Source organism: Acipenser ruthenus, chromosome 7 (genome assembly GCF_902713425.1).
Source record: "Acipenser ruthenus chromosome 7, fAciRut3.2 maternal haplotype, whole genome shotgun sequence".
NCBI classification, from domain to species: domain Eukaryota; kingdom Metazoa; phylum Chordata; class Actinopteri; order Acipenseriformes; family Acipenseridae; genus Acipenser; species Acipenser ruthenus.
The window spans coordinates 51,502,776-51,517,340 of NC_081195.1; the positions used below are offsets into that span (position 1 = coordinate 51,502,776).

General features: G+C 44.3%; 1 protein-coding gene across 10 annotated transcripts in view; it reads left to right on the forward strand.

Moving 5' to 3' along the window:
• LOC117415650 (calcium-dependent secretion activator 2-like) overlaps nucleotides 1-14,565 on the forward strand; it is a 176,654-nt gene that overhangs the window by 106,894 nt on the left and 55,195 nt on the right. For all 10 annotated transcript variants that reach the window (XM_059027246.1, XM_059027239.1, XM_059027242.1 and 7 more), the window contains exon 15: nucleotides 1,732-1,795. In XM_059027246.1, the coding sequence (XP_058883229.1) occupies nucleotides 1,732-1,795 (64 nt within the window). The remainder of the gene's footprint in view (nucleotides 1-1,731; nucleotides 1,796-14,565) is intronic.

Below are 14,565 nucleotides of genomic sequence, written 5' to 3' on the forward strand. Positions count from 1 at the left end.
AACATGAATAGAAGGAAAACACAAAACGAGCATTTTAAATGTATGTTTGTGGTGAATTCATAGAGAGAAATGAAGAAAAAAATAATTTCTCTCAATTTGTCATTTACCCTCCATGGAATATAGGTATCTTCATTTAATATAGAAAGATTATTGAGATGTACATTTTGAGAAGATGACATGTTAATTAACAGTGAGCATCTTTATTTAATCTATTTGTAATAGGATTAATCTCCCTTGCTGGGTGCTTGTGTTCTCCGCATATCATAAATTGTGAAGAGCTCCTTAGAACAACATTCAGTGGAGGCCCCCATTGATTGGAATCAGGGACTGTAATATTGGGATCAGCAACATTCATTCATAAACAGCCTCTCACCAACAGGCTAATGGGAGTAAACAATAGGATAAAGAATGTATGGATTATGCAAATACCTTGAGAAGGACTAGGCTGTAGGAGGGAACTACAACAGCAAAAACATGTAGCTCATTTGAAAAAAGGATTAGGGGCAACACACTGATGCTAATTAAGGCTATGTTGCTAATTTGTTAATACCCCCAAGGGACAGCGTTGGAGTGTCAGCACATGGAAAAATAATAGGTACAAGTGAAAGACCCTTCAATCGATCAAATCTGCACCTGCCCACATAGTTTCTGAATGACCTTAAAGCTTTTAAATTAATGTATTTTAGAAGACATAGCTGACACCCTATTGCTTGTAAATTGACAGAAATAGTTGTATTCCGTATATCTGTCGAAATATACAGTAGTAGTAATAGTTATTTCATATTCTTTTCATTTACACATCTTTTAATAATACATGTGTTTTACCGTGAAAATTGTGGCATTTTTTTTAGTTACCAATGTATTGTAAACCACTAAATTATGGTGGCAGGTCTGCAGGGAAGAAACAAGATTTTTCTGTTTATTACAAGAAAAGGAGATAAAGCTATAAGTCACTGCAGCCCCTAGAATTGGCAGGAATTCATATTATATGATTTGATACTGCATGTATTATACAATATAACATAATGTTAGTTGGTACAATGCCTATTATTAACTCCTTCATGACATCCAACATGATTACAATCACAATCCTTTTTGCCATTGTAATGGGACAGGAGCTGTTTGTAGCCAGTTGGCTTGACATCTGCTGTAGCACTGGGAGATTTAATATATAGTTTAAACTGAGCAGGAAAACTATTTTGAAGTAGTCAGGTTTATTGAACAGATTTATAACATCAAATTCAGGACACCCTGGTTGGGAGCAACAGTAGACATTATTATGACATTAAATCCGACATTAAATGACATTAGAATTTAATTTGTGCTCTGGCACCTGGGCTACCTACAAGCAGCGTAATTCTGATTGAGATATTAGAGCATAGGGGCTCTCACAAAGAGAGGCAATGGTGATATGCTAGCACAAGAATGACATGAATCTGACCTGATCCCTCACCAGAACTGTATCCTAGGAAGAAAAGAGATGGGGGAGGGGGATTTCCCCCATACAAAGACCCAGCTCAATAGAATAGAGCAACACAAAGTTTAAGAGCAGATAAGGCAGGAAAAGGTTTGCGTGAATGACATTGAATGAGAGAATGCAAGTAGGTACTCTCAGTACTCTTGTTTTGAAGTTACTCTACAACATAATACAACCTATTCAATTGAACTATTTATGATTCATTATTAATTTCACAAATAATAAAAATAGAAATAATTCACATTCTTTTACAGGTATTGTTTCCCCTTTGGGCGTCCTGTGGGAGCTTTAAAAGCTACACTTTCATTGCTTGAAAGGGTGAGTTTTTTTATTTTCAATCGCCCTGCATTTCCCCATGTTTTCTTTTGTTTTTGTCACATGGAAGAGACAACCCAGAATACATGGTGATTAAACTAAATTATTGACAGCATTAACAAATTCTTCAGTATAGGTACTTATTATCTAATTTAAAAGCCATTGTTAGATCAGGATAGAGTACAGCCTAGCGTGCTGGTATCATTTGAAAGTATCTGACTGGGAGATATGCCAATAACCCAATTAAAATAGAAGCCAGCTAAAATGAGTCCCATGGAATCAACAGAATACTGATGTTCCAATAGAAATGTCAGCACAATAACAAAATGTCCTCTTTGTAGTTTGGGTAAGCACAAGGGGGGAATATACTGCCTGTGTATTTAAATTAAAATGACCTGAAGTTGAAATGAGCTAAGCTGAAACGGTTGTATATTACAGTTACAGGGTCATTTCTTTCCAGTTATCCAAAGGTTTGATAAGTAAGCCAAGAGTCAGTTTAATGATTATTAAACTGTATTTGGTTCATAAAAACAGATGTTGAAAAAAAGTAAATATTGTTTTAAAAAAATATATAATTATAATTAAGCTTTGAGAATAGGTCCATAATATATAAAAAAGTATTAAAAGGACAAGGATTAATGGAAGAAATTAAATTATATTGAGGCTAAGAAAAGTGTTTGCTGTAAATCATGCCAATATGCACTGGCAAATGATTATGCTCATAGATCTATTAATAGCCAGTGGGTCTGCAAAACATGCCAGTGTGCGCTCATGAATGATTATACTTCTATGGGTGGGTGTTTTGGGGGAAAGCTTTATTTTGTCCACCAGCATTTTAAAGATGCATGCAAAGTATTTCAGAATCACTCTTTTTTGTATTCTGTAAATCGTTAGGTTTTGAAATGAATGAGTGTCGTACTTATTTACACATGTCTGTGACACTCTTCTAAACCAGATGAATCATATTACCCATTACTTATTTAATCGTCAGTTCAAATGTGTCAATGACACTGAAGCAAAAATGCATTTATGAAAAGCCAACTATGTATGTCTGATCGACTTGCGATTTCCTGCAAAATATAAAGATTGAAACTTTTTTAAAAAGTTCACAGCTGAAACTAAATGGTACAATGCATAGTCAGGGATTTGCTACACCAAAATCTTAAGAATCCCGGTCCTGGTTATTGATAATGCAAGAATATAAATAAAAAGGGGAAAAAAATAAGTTACACATCACTTCAGGGACTACAGGACTGAAGATCGAATTAATGGACGAATACATTACCAAAGTGAAGTGCCTGTCATAGACTAAGGTGTTTATATATATTTAAATGACCTTGACTTTCGTTAGCTCCCTCGCCTACATCTCGGGACGTATAACTCCAGTCGCGGTCATCTACCACACGGTAGATCCCACATCGACAGGCTCTGTCGCTTAAATGTACATCGATGAGGCATAAGGGTATTTTCCTTTTCAGAACCATGCTTAATCTTCGAAAGACCCATTTTTGCTGTTCTGTTAATTTCGCACATTTGATTCACCGTTGCCGAAACTAACTGTCCTAAGTATAGTTATTGACTTCTTCAAGCTTGATCCCATTGACTTCAATTGCCTGTGGAGTGGTATATTTATTGAACATGACTTCAGTCTCTCTCTCATACAAATAATAACAAAAAAAAGGAATGTGATGTTAACAAAATAGGGGAAAATGGATGTTTCTCTATCTCAGTGGATTCTGGGTAGTGGGAGGGACCTGAGCTGTGGTGGTGTGAGAGTAGATACTGTGAGTGGAAGCTCTGTAAACTTTTAGTGTTTTTTTCTGTTAGAAGTGAAAAAAAGAACAGTTTTTTTTAACTTTTAGGCTGATTTTGTAAACTTTTGGTCCCAATATGGAGTCAAATTCATGTAGACATGGTTTCAAATGTATAGCTGAAAGTACTGTGTCTGTGGAGGACTGCTTGCTTCCAGTTGGAAAGGAGATAGGGCCAAGTAACATAAAATCTGCCTCTAGGATGAACAAAGCTACTGTTGTTTTTCTGAGTGAGGAGCGATTTGTTAACAGAATAGTGGAAAGTGAGCTATGAGTTAGGGAATCCTTTGTTTCTATGTTCCCTTTATTGACCGCTTCTAAAAAGATCATGTTGTCTAATGTGCATCCATTTATAAAAAATGAAACTTTGGAAAATGTTCTGTCCCATTATGGAAAAAGCATGGACCCTATCAAAATGATTCCACTTGGGTTGCAAAAATCCTGATATAAAACATGTAATGTTTTTCCGTAGGCAAACGTTCATGATACTGAATGACTAGGAAGAAATTTTGAATGTATCTTTGTTATCCACAGGTAAATGTGGATAACAAAGATTATATGATTTACATAAGCTCTGAAAATATGAAATGTTTTCATTGTTGAGAGTATGGGCACCAAAAAATGGCTTGTCCGAGGAATAAGGGACCTGCTGACGGTGAGGTTGGAGCACTGAGAACCGGAGTCCCGACGGCTCAGCTACAAGCGGAGGGGAGTGTTGATGGAACAGGATCTCGCCCTGACTCTGTTGAGACTCCCTGTGCGGAGAGTGGAGAGACAGGCAAGACCAGCTCTCAGTCAACCGCTGAAGCTGCCTCCTTGGCTGGCTCACAGCTACAGGGAGAGACGACAGCAGTGGAAGACGATTATGAGTCAATGGACAAATATGAATTTTCAGAAGGAATTGATGAAGAGGACGGGGCTCTTTCTGACACTTCGCTGTTCTCTGACATGTCAGCCAGTCAGCAAGTCAGGAAAAAACTTTATACTCTAAAGCAAATCAGGGATTTTTGGATAAAACTAAGGGGAAAAGAGGGATAGAAGTACAATCCTTTTTTTCAGGATTTGAAACTGTTTGTGTGCTCACGCATTATGGTGTTAAAAAAATCAACACCAGACAAGTTTGAACAGAGAAAGCATTTTTGTTTAAAGAAGTTTGTTAGCGGTGTTAGAAAAAAAACAGCTAACATAACATCTTTACTTTTTGAATTTATAGAGCAGAAGGGTGCTAGTGTGATGTTCTTAGAAGAAACTCATTCAGATATAGAAAACCAAGTTTACTGGCGTAGGGATTGGAAGGGTGGGGTTGCTGTTTTGTTTTCTCCAGGGCTTGGGGCTCATGTAGTTGCTGTACAAGAAGTAATTCAGGGGTGGCTTGGACCTTGGATCACGTGGCAGACAGAAACTATGAGGAACCACACCCTCAGTCAGGGAAAGAGTTCGAAACTGTGTTGAATTTGTTTAACTTAGTTGATGTGTGGAGAGTAATATATCCCACAGAAAAAAAAGTTATTCTTGGCTGAAAGTCACTGAAAATGGGTTGTCAGGAGCAAAATTAGACAATTTTCATATCTCACAGTGCAACATGAATATGGTTGTTAAGAGTAATATTCATTGTAACAATTTATCTGATCACTACTAAATTTCTGTTAATGTTTCCCTGCTGTTACCCACACATCTTAATTCCTTTTGGCATTTTAACTGTAAATTGCTTCAGGATAATAATTTTAAACAGTGCTTTATTTATTTCTGGGAGAGTTGGAGAAGAGAGAAAAAATGTATGAGTCCCTAAGACAATGGAGGGACACTGGAAAAATTCAGATCAAGATTTTGTGCCAACAATATACAGAAAACAGCACCAGCGGATTAAAAGAGGCCATGAGAGAGTTGGAACAGGAGATTTTACAGCTCCAGCAGAGTGTGGATGGGGAGAGCGGGGCTGCACTGGGGAAAGCCCTGAGGGAGAAGAAACTGCCTGGGCAGCCTGCTGGAGGAGAGGGTCCAGGGTGCGCTGGTCAGGGCCAGGTTCGCACAGATTAAGGACATGGACACATCCACCAGCTTCTTCTTGGGTCTGGAGAAGAAAACTGCTGAGTATAAGTGTTTTCATTGTCTAAAGCTGTCGTGTGGAAGAGAAGTTACAGACCAGGAGGAGATCCGCAGAGCTGCAGTGTCTTTCTACAGTGAACTGTACCAGGCTGAGCGCTGTGATCGGAGCGCAGTGGAGGAGCTGCACCAGGACCTGCCCAGCCTGCCTGACAGCGGGAGGCTCAGTCTGGACTACCCTCTGACTCTGCAATAACTTACAGCTGCTGTACAGCAACAGAACAATGGTAAAGCGCCTGGCTTTGATGGGCAACCAGCCGAAAGTGTTCCTGGACTTTGATTGGGGAGGATTTTTTTTTTCTGTGATGGTAGAATGTACCACAGAGAAAGAACTCTCTTTGAGCTGCCACAGGGCTGTGATAACCCTGCTACCTAAAAAAGGAGACCTGTGCCTATTGACGAACTGATGCCCGGTAGCATTGCTCTGTTCAGACTATAAGATATTTTCTAAAGCACTAACAAATCATTTAAAGAGGTACATGAACACTTTAATTCATCAAGATTATTATTATTATTATTATTTATTTCTTAGCAGACACCCTTATCCAGGGCGACTTACAATTGTTACAAGATATCACATTATTTCACATTATACAGATATCACATTATTTTACATACAATTACCCATTTATACAGTTGGGTTGTTACTGGAGCAATCTAGGTAAAGTACCTTGCTCAAGGGTACAACAGCAGTGTCCCCTTGGTCAAGAGTCCAGAGCCCTAACCACTACTCCACACTGCTGCCAAATCTACTGCATCCCTGACAGATCTATTTTTGATAATTTGTTTTTAATCAGGGATGTGTTGACTGCTGCAAAGTTTTTCAATGTGAATGTGGGTTTTCTTTCTCTTGATTAAGAGAAAGCTTTTGATAGAGTTGATCATGAGTACCTGATTAACACATTGCAGTCTTTTGGAATGGGGCCTTTTTTATTTCTTATGTAAAACTTTTATATAACAATGTGCAGAGTGTTTTAAAAATTAATATTGTGCTTAGCAGACCTTTCCCAGTGCATAGAGACATTCACCAAGTTGTCTGGATTATTGTACTCACTGGCTATAGAGCCATTCCTTCAAGTTGAGGAAACACCTGAGTGGGCTCAGGGCACCTGGGATTCCTGACTCTCCACCAGTAAAACTCACAGCGTACGCTGATGACATCATGGTGTTCATAAGAGATAGTAATGATGTACTGGCCCTGTCTACATGTCAACTCAAGCTTGAGAAAGCATCTTCTGCCCGAATCAACTGGGGAAAATGTGATACGTTGCTGATGGGGGCTTGGTAGGGTGCTGGGTCTCCATTGCTACCACAACAGCTGCAGTGGAACATGGAGGGGATCAGGGCTCTGGGGGTCTGCTTTGGGGGGGAGGATTTCATGCAGAGGAGTGTGGCGGAGTGTCCCGCCCCTATTTATTATTATTTGTATTTTTGTTTGCGGCGCGGGTAAAAGCGCCGCGTCTTTTATTATTATTTAAAAACCCCGTGAGGATGCATGGCTGATCAGCTACTGATTACTTAAATAGCTGACAGTCATGCATCCTTACCAAACGCGTGCAGACTCTGGCCGGGGGATAATAAGATAATTACCAACTAGTTAATCCCTCGGCCAGAGTATATAAACCTGCAGCTCTCTGCACTTGATGTTGGGGTGTTGGAGTAGAGAGTACGGGGAGCGGAGAGAAGGAATAATATTTAAAAAACAATTGCTAATACGTGCTGGATAATCCAGCACGGCACTTACTTGTTTGTTTATTTATTCGTTTGGCCCTCGTGCCCTTTTGTTTGTATTCTGTTTAAATATTTGTTTGTTTATTATTAAATACGCTGAGTGCTTTTGCACTCAGTTTCACCCGCCCATCCACTGTTTTGGAGTCGGTTACTTCCTGGTCCGTGACGTCATCCACCACACCACTGCGAGCCAGACTGTCACATATGGTGTCCTGCGTGGGACAAAACAAACGCCTCCAATAGCCGGACCAGGAAAGAAAAGCTCGTTTTTTTGTTCGTTTTTTTTTTCAAAGTGTTTTTGTGTGTTTTTTGGGAAAAAAAAATAAATAAATAAATAAATAAATAAATATGGGAAGAAGCGGACGGAGGAAGCAGCAGCTACAGCAGCGTGGGGCCGGTCGCAGGTCCCACTGTAGCTCAACCATGCTGGACGTCTGCCCCACCTGCTTGAAAGGTGAGGAGTGGTGCTTCGCTGTTGGGGAGGTGGGTCACATAGCACCCGACCAACCCCCTCCATGGCAGGAGAAAGAGGAGCCAGAGCGTCCAGTGAGGGAGGACCTGCATCCTCCAAAGAGGACGAATGCACTCTCCTCTGAGGGAGTCTGGGACTGGCTGGTGGAGCCGGGGAGGGATTATGAGGAAGCCCTCCCTGCAGTGATCAACCTCCTGTGGGCAAGAGATGGGGAGCGCTGGGAGGCCTGGGAACAGCAACACCACCCAGCTTCCCTCCCAGACATCGCAGCCATGGTGTTCAACTACCTGGCTGCAGATATGGGAGAGACCCTGCTGCTGCCATCTCCAGCACAAAAGGGAGAGGAGCCATCGCTACCGTCTCCACCAGCAGAGGGAGAGGAGCCATCGCTGCCGTCTCCAGCGCCAGAGGGAGAGGAGCCATCGCTGCCGTCTCCAGCGCCAGAGGGAGAGGAGCCATCGCTGCCGTCTCCAGCGCCAGAGGGAGAGGAGCCATCGCTGCCGTCTCCAGCGCCAGAGGGAGAGGAGCCATCGCTGCCGTCTCCAGCGCCAGAGGGAGAGGAGCCATCGCTGCCGTCTCCAGCGCCAGAGGGAGAGGAGCCATCGCTGCCGTCTCCAGCGCCAGAGGGAGAGGAGCCATCGCTGCCGTCTCCAGCATCAGAGGGAGAGGAGCCATCGCTACCGTCTCCAGCATCAGAGGGAGAGGAGCCATCGCTACCGTCTCCAGCATCAGAGGGAGAGGAGCCATCGCTGCCATCTCCAGCATCAGAGGGAGAGGAGCCATCGCTACCGTCTCCAGCATCAGAGGGAGAGGAGCCATCGCTACCGTCTCCACCAGCAGAGGGAGAATGCCTGCTGGTTTCGCCTCCACAGCCTGAGGAGGAGGAGCCCGAACGTCCTACGCCCGAGTGGGAGGAGCCCGAACGTCCTACGCCCGAGTGGGAGGAGCCCGAACGTCCTACGCCCGAGTGGGAGGAGCCCGAACGTCCTACGCCCGAGTGGGAGGAGCCCGAACGTCCTACGCCCAAGAGGGGGGAGTCGGTGCGTCCACAGCCCAAGAGGGAGGAGTCGGTGCGTCCACAGCCCAAGAGGGAGGAGTCGGTGCGTCCACAGCCCAAAGAGGGGGGAGTCGGTGCGTCCATAGCCCAAGAGGTGGAAGTCTGCGCTTCCACAGCCTTAGGACCCAAGCTGCAGTCCCAAGAGCCAGAAGGGGAGGAGTTACAGGCTCAACCCCCTGAATTTTTCTGGGGGGGAGAAGGGCAGGATGCTGGTGTTCCCCAGCAGCCTCTATTTATGCTGCTGAAGGGAGCATGGCACACACCAGCCCAGCCGCCACAGCAGAGGGAGCCAGCACCGCCACAGCCTCCCTCTGAGTGGCCAGCATCCGCCCCATCGCCTCTGCCTCCACCACCACCAGGAGCAGAGCAGCAAGAGCTGCCTCTGCCTCCGCCACCTCCACCAGCAGAGGGTGAATGCCTGCTGGTTCCGCCTCCACCGTCGTGGGAGGACTGCTTGCCCCTCCCACCTCCACCAGCAGAGGGTGAATGCCTGCTGGTTCTGCCTCAACCGTCGTGGGAGGACTGCTTGCCCCTCCCACCTCCACCAGCAGAGGATGAATACCTGCTGGTTCCGCCTCAGCCGCCGTGGGAGGACTGCTTGCCACTCCCAGCTCCACCAGCAGAGGGTAAATACCTGCTGGTTCCGTCTCAGCCGCTGTGGGAGGACTGCTTTCCCCTCCCACCATCGCCATTGCCTGGGGATGGCTGTTCTGCATCGCCTGGGGCTGCCTTTTGTTCTCCACAGGACACAGGGTACGAGGGAGAAGTGGAGCTCCCGCTGCCGCCTCCATGGCCAGGGGCTCCCCTCCCGAGTTCGCCTCCCGAGGGTCCGCTGCGGCTGCCGTCGCCTTCCGAGGGTCCGCTGCGGCTGCCGTCGCCTTCCGAGGGTCCGCTGCTGCTGCCGTCGCCTTCCGAGGGTCCGCTGCTGCTGCCGTCGCCTTCCGAGGGTCCGCTGCGGCTGCCGTCGCCTTCCGAGGGTCCGCTGCTGCTGCCGTCGCCTTCCGAGGGTCCGCTGCTGCTGCCGTCGCCTTCCGAGGGTCCGCTGCTGCTGCCGTCGCCTTCCGAGGGTCCGCTGCTGCTGCCGTCGCCTTCCGAGGGTCCGCTGCTGCTGCCGTCGCCTTCCGAGGGTCCGCTGCTGCTGCCGTCGCCTGGGGTCGCTACACGATGGCCGGAGCTCCATGAAAGGGAGCTGCCAGAAATGAAGAAAGGGGGGGAGGTCAGGAGACCAGCTCCCCCAGCCGCACTTTCGCGGCTGGAGATCATGTGGTCGGAGCCCCACGGAGGGGAACTGCCGGCCATGAAGAAGGGGGGAGAGGTCAGGAGACCAGCTCCCCCAGCCGCACTTTCGCGGCAGGATAGAGTGTGGCGGGAGCCCCGGAAGAGGGAGCTGCCGGCCACGAAGAATGGGGGGGTGCCAGAGATTCCACCATGGCCACCCCCCAGAAGTAACTTGCTTCCCCCTCTTCCGGGACTTTAAGACTGAGGGGGGAGGTGGCCGTTGGGGCCATGTGTGCTGCGCACAAGGGGGGGCATGTGTGGCGGAGTGTCCCGCCCCTATTTATTATTATTTGTATTTTTGTTTGCGGCGCGGGTAAAAGCGCCACGTCTTTTATTATTATTTAAAAACCCCGTGAGGATGCATGGCTGATCAGCTACTGATTACTTAAATAGCTGACAGTCATGCATCCTTACCAAACGCGTGCAGACTCTGGCCGGGGGATAATAAGATAATTACCAACTAGTTAATCCCTCGGCCAGAGTATATAAACCTGCAGCTCTCTGCACTTGATGTTGGGGTGTTGGAGTAGAGAGTACGGGGAGCGGAGAGAAGGAATAATATTTAAAAAACAATTGCTAATACGTGCTGGATAATCCAGCACGGCACTTACTTGTTTGTTTATTTATTCGTTTGGCCCTCGTGCCCTTTTGTTTGTATTCTGTTTAAATATTTGTTTGTTTATTATTAAATACGCTGAGTGCTTTTGCACTCAGTTTCACCCGCCCATCCACTGTTTTGGAGTCGGTTACTTCCTGGTCCGTGACGTCATCCACCACACCACTGCGAGCCAGACTGTCACAAGGAGTTGGGAGGGAATTGTGGAAAAGGTAAAAAGTAGACTGCTAAAGTGGCAATGGCTACTGACCCAGCTGTCCTTCAGGGGGAGGGCAGGGTGTTGGTCATTAACAACTTTATAGCCTGCATGCTGTGGCACAGGGTGGCAGTGTTGGTTCCTCCTCAAGGGCTGTTGGACACTATCCAAAAGTGTTTAATTGACTTTTTTTTTGGATTGTTTTCAATGGTTAAGGCTTGCTGTTTTGTACTTGCCCCTCAGTGAAGGGGGACAGGGACTGATTCACTTGGTCAGCAGAGTGGTGGCTTTCCGGCTGCAGGCAGTACAGAAACTGCTTTATTCTGCAGACTCTGGGAATTGGAGACACTTTGCTTTCTCCATCCTCTGCATAGCAGGGGTACTTGGGCTGGACTGGCATCTATTCCTGATAGACAACAACAGACTGAGTGGTTTTCAGTGTGGAGTAGTGGTGTAGTGGTTAGGGCTCTGGACTCTTGACCATGGGTTCAATCCCCGGTGGGGACACTGCTGCTGTACCCTTGAGCAAGGTACTTTACCTAGATTGCTCCAGTAAAAACCCAACTGTATAAATGGGTAATTGTATGTAAAAAAAAATGTGATATCTTGTAAGTCGCCCTGGATAAGGGCGTCTGCTAAGAAATAAATTATTTATTTATGAGAATCTCTTTAACACCGGGAACATTTTTAGAGTGGTGCGGCTGGAAGAACCTTGGACTTTTCTCTTGGAAGAACCGTTGTTTTTTAACCCTGTTTTTCCCTGCCAGGTTTTTCTTTCTAATACCCTGTATATTGCTTTCACACAGGCAGGGGTGACCAAACTCTCTACAGCATTTTCAGTTAGATCTACAGCATTTTCAGTGGAGATCTTGCCAGGATATAGCCACACAGGTGGGGGTCCACTCGGTTCGTGTTCTGTCCTAGTTTAGAACCTGTTTGCCCTCTGGAGTTTTATTTTCCTTGAACCTGTCCTTGGAACGGCAGCAGGTGCCTGAGGAGCGGCCTGTGTTCCCTGCTCTGGCAGTGAGTCCATCAGTGTGTGAGGAGTGAGAGGAGATGGGGCAGCTGCTGACCTTTAAGGGCTACAGCATCATTCCCTTTAAGACTTGAGAAAAAAACTGCTGTATAATATGTGATGTGTGTGAAAGTCCTCCATTTTAAACAGCTAAGGGGTTTGGCTGACACTAAATGGAAAGCACACCTATCTCTGTCTGAGTCTGTCTCCCCATGCTGGGGTGTACTGTACAAACCCCCCATTCCCAGATGCTCAGGGGACTTGCAGTGGAGGATACTGCAAGGAATAATTGCCACAAATAAATTTGTTAGCAGACTTAACCCTGATGTTGTGACGCAGTGTCCATTTTGTACTGAGGTAGATACAGTGTTCCACTCTTTTTGTGACTGCTCAAGGCTGACCCCACCATTCCACCTTTTGAAGGATGTAATGGCTGTGCTGGGGATTGCTTTCACAAAGGAAGTATTTATTTCAGGTGTTCACTATTATGCCAAAAAAGAGAAGTGTGCTCTATGGCTAATTATATTGTTGGTCAAGCTAAACTAGCCATTTTAAAATCCCACAAGACAAAGAGGGGGGGACTGGGAGGGGATAAGGTAGTTGGTATTTTTAGGGTACTGGTTGTCACCAGACTTAAAACTGAATTTTCTTTTTACAAAGTGACTGGTGATTTGGAGAGGTTCAAAACAAAGTGGTGCTTTAACAGTGTGCTGTGTGAGGTTAGTGAAAGTTGTGAATTAAACATCATTTTTTAAATAATAACAAAAAAAGGAATGTGATGTTAACTAAATAGGGAGGAAAAAGGGATGTTTTCTTTTTTTGATATTTTTTCTGTTTGTAATCATTAGATGTTTGTTAGTTTTTGTATTGTTATAATAAAGAGCTTTTAAAAGTTGAAGTCTCTCTCTCACTCTCTCTCTCGCTCTCTCTGTCTGCCATTCACTTTTATGGGATTCCAAATCCTGCTATACAAAAACAAATGTCACAAAAGGTCAATATCAACAACAGTCTGTTGCTGAGCCCAATGACTATTCAGTTGAAGTCATACATTTTTTAGTACAATATATAAAATGCAGGATTGTTCATCATTTTGTTAGTGATGTTTTATCATTTTTAGTTGCATTAAAGAAAAGATCTAATGAAAATTAAGCTGGAATTTAATGAGGTTGGAAACCCATATCTGTCTTGTATCTCAAGACAGTAAGCGTTGTGCTAAATAGTTATTTGTATGTTCTTTTTGCAATTAAGGAATTATTACACGTATCATTGTCTAGTGTCTTGTTTAGACTACAGGGGATTGAGGGCAAGGGGATTGTTCTGCACCTGAGCCCATATCAACTCCCCACACAAAGTTTACATTGAAGGAAGCAAACTGGCTTGTTATACTTGAAAAGTACTAATACACTGTCACTGCTAAATACGTAGGACTAGCTTTATCATAGTATTTAAAGGCAAATCAATGTATTTGTTAATTTTAAGAGTAGCCGAGCGGGAGTTATTTCCGTTGTTAACTTATGGCTTCTTACCTTAACAAAATATTGTCATATGTTACCACTGAGAAGTGTAAGTTTTGTTCGACAAGGCAAATAGTATTTGTTTTAAACATGTTGTCAAGTTTGGTCTCTTCTATTGTGGAATGTTTGAGATGGGCTAGGGATCACATCAGGTGGAACATCAATGAATGTCCGCCAGTCGTCTTCACTGATGAATCCAGATTCTGTCTTGATTAAACTGACAGGCATGCCAGAGACAACGTGGTGGACATTTCAGCATAAAGAGAAGGACTTATCGAATAGCAGGAGCTCCAGGACTGTCATTTTGTCTCATGGAAGTAACAATCTGTTAATAAATTAGAATTTATATAAAACTTTGTTTGGCGGTGTGGCATTTTCCGTTGTTGTCAGAGTCTAAATAATGACGATAGGAATCTTTTTTTTGTTATGCATCATTTTCCACAGGTTAAATTCAATAAATAGCACAGTATGAAACTGAATCCTCTTTGCTGAAAATCTCAATCTCTAGCAAAAGTTGAAATTAGATATGCATCAGTGGTATAGTCGAGCCAGAATGCACTGAAATGCAGTTAGGCTAATTAAGTCACATGGCTCGCATCTCCTGCACAACTGTCTGATTCAGTAAGTAGTCCTCTTGATGCAATAAAAAGAGCATTAGGAACTTATTCTATTACAAACTATTTCTTTACGAAGGCTATAAATGCTGACGAAGACAACAGCAACAGTGCATCGACTCTGATGGTGGTCCTAAACACAAATGAAACCACGTAAATAAAGTAAAGCATTCTGACAAGATGAAGAAAGACACTTTGTGGAAATACTTGTAGAAATTAGATAAGTGCATTACCTAGTATATGTGTTACTTGAAGTTTTGTATACAAATAAAATGTGAATTTGTAGAATAATTCTTATTTAAGAAAATCTATATTTTAGTGGTGCTCCGGTACCTTCAGATTTAGGACTACGCCACTGATAGGCAT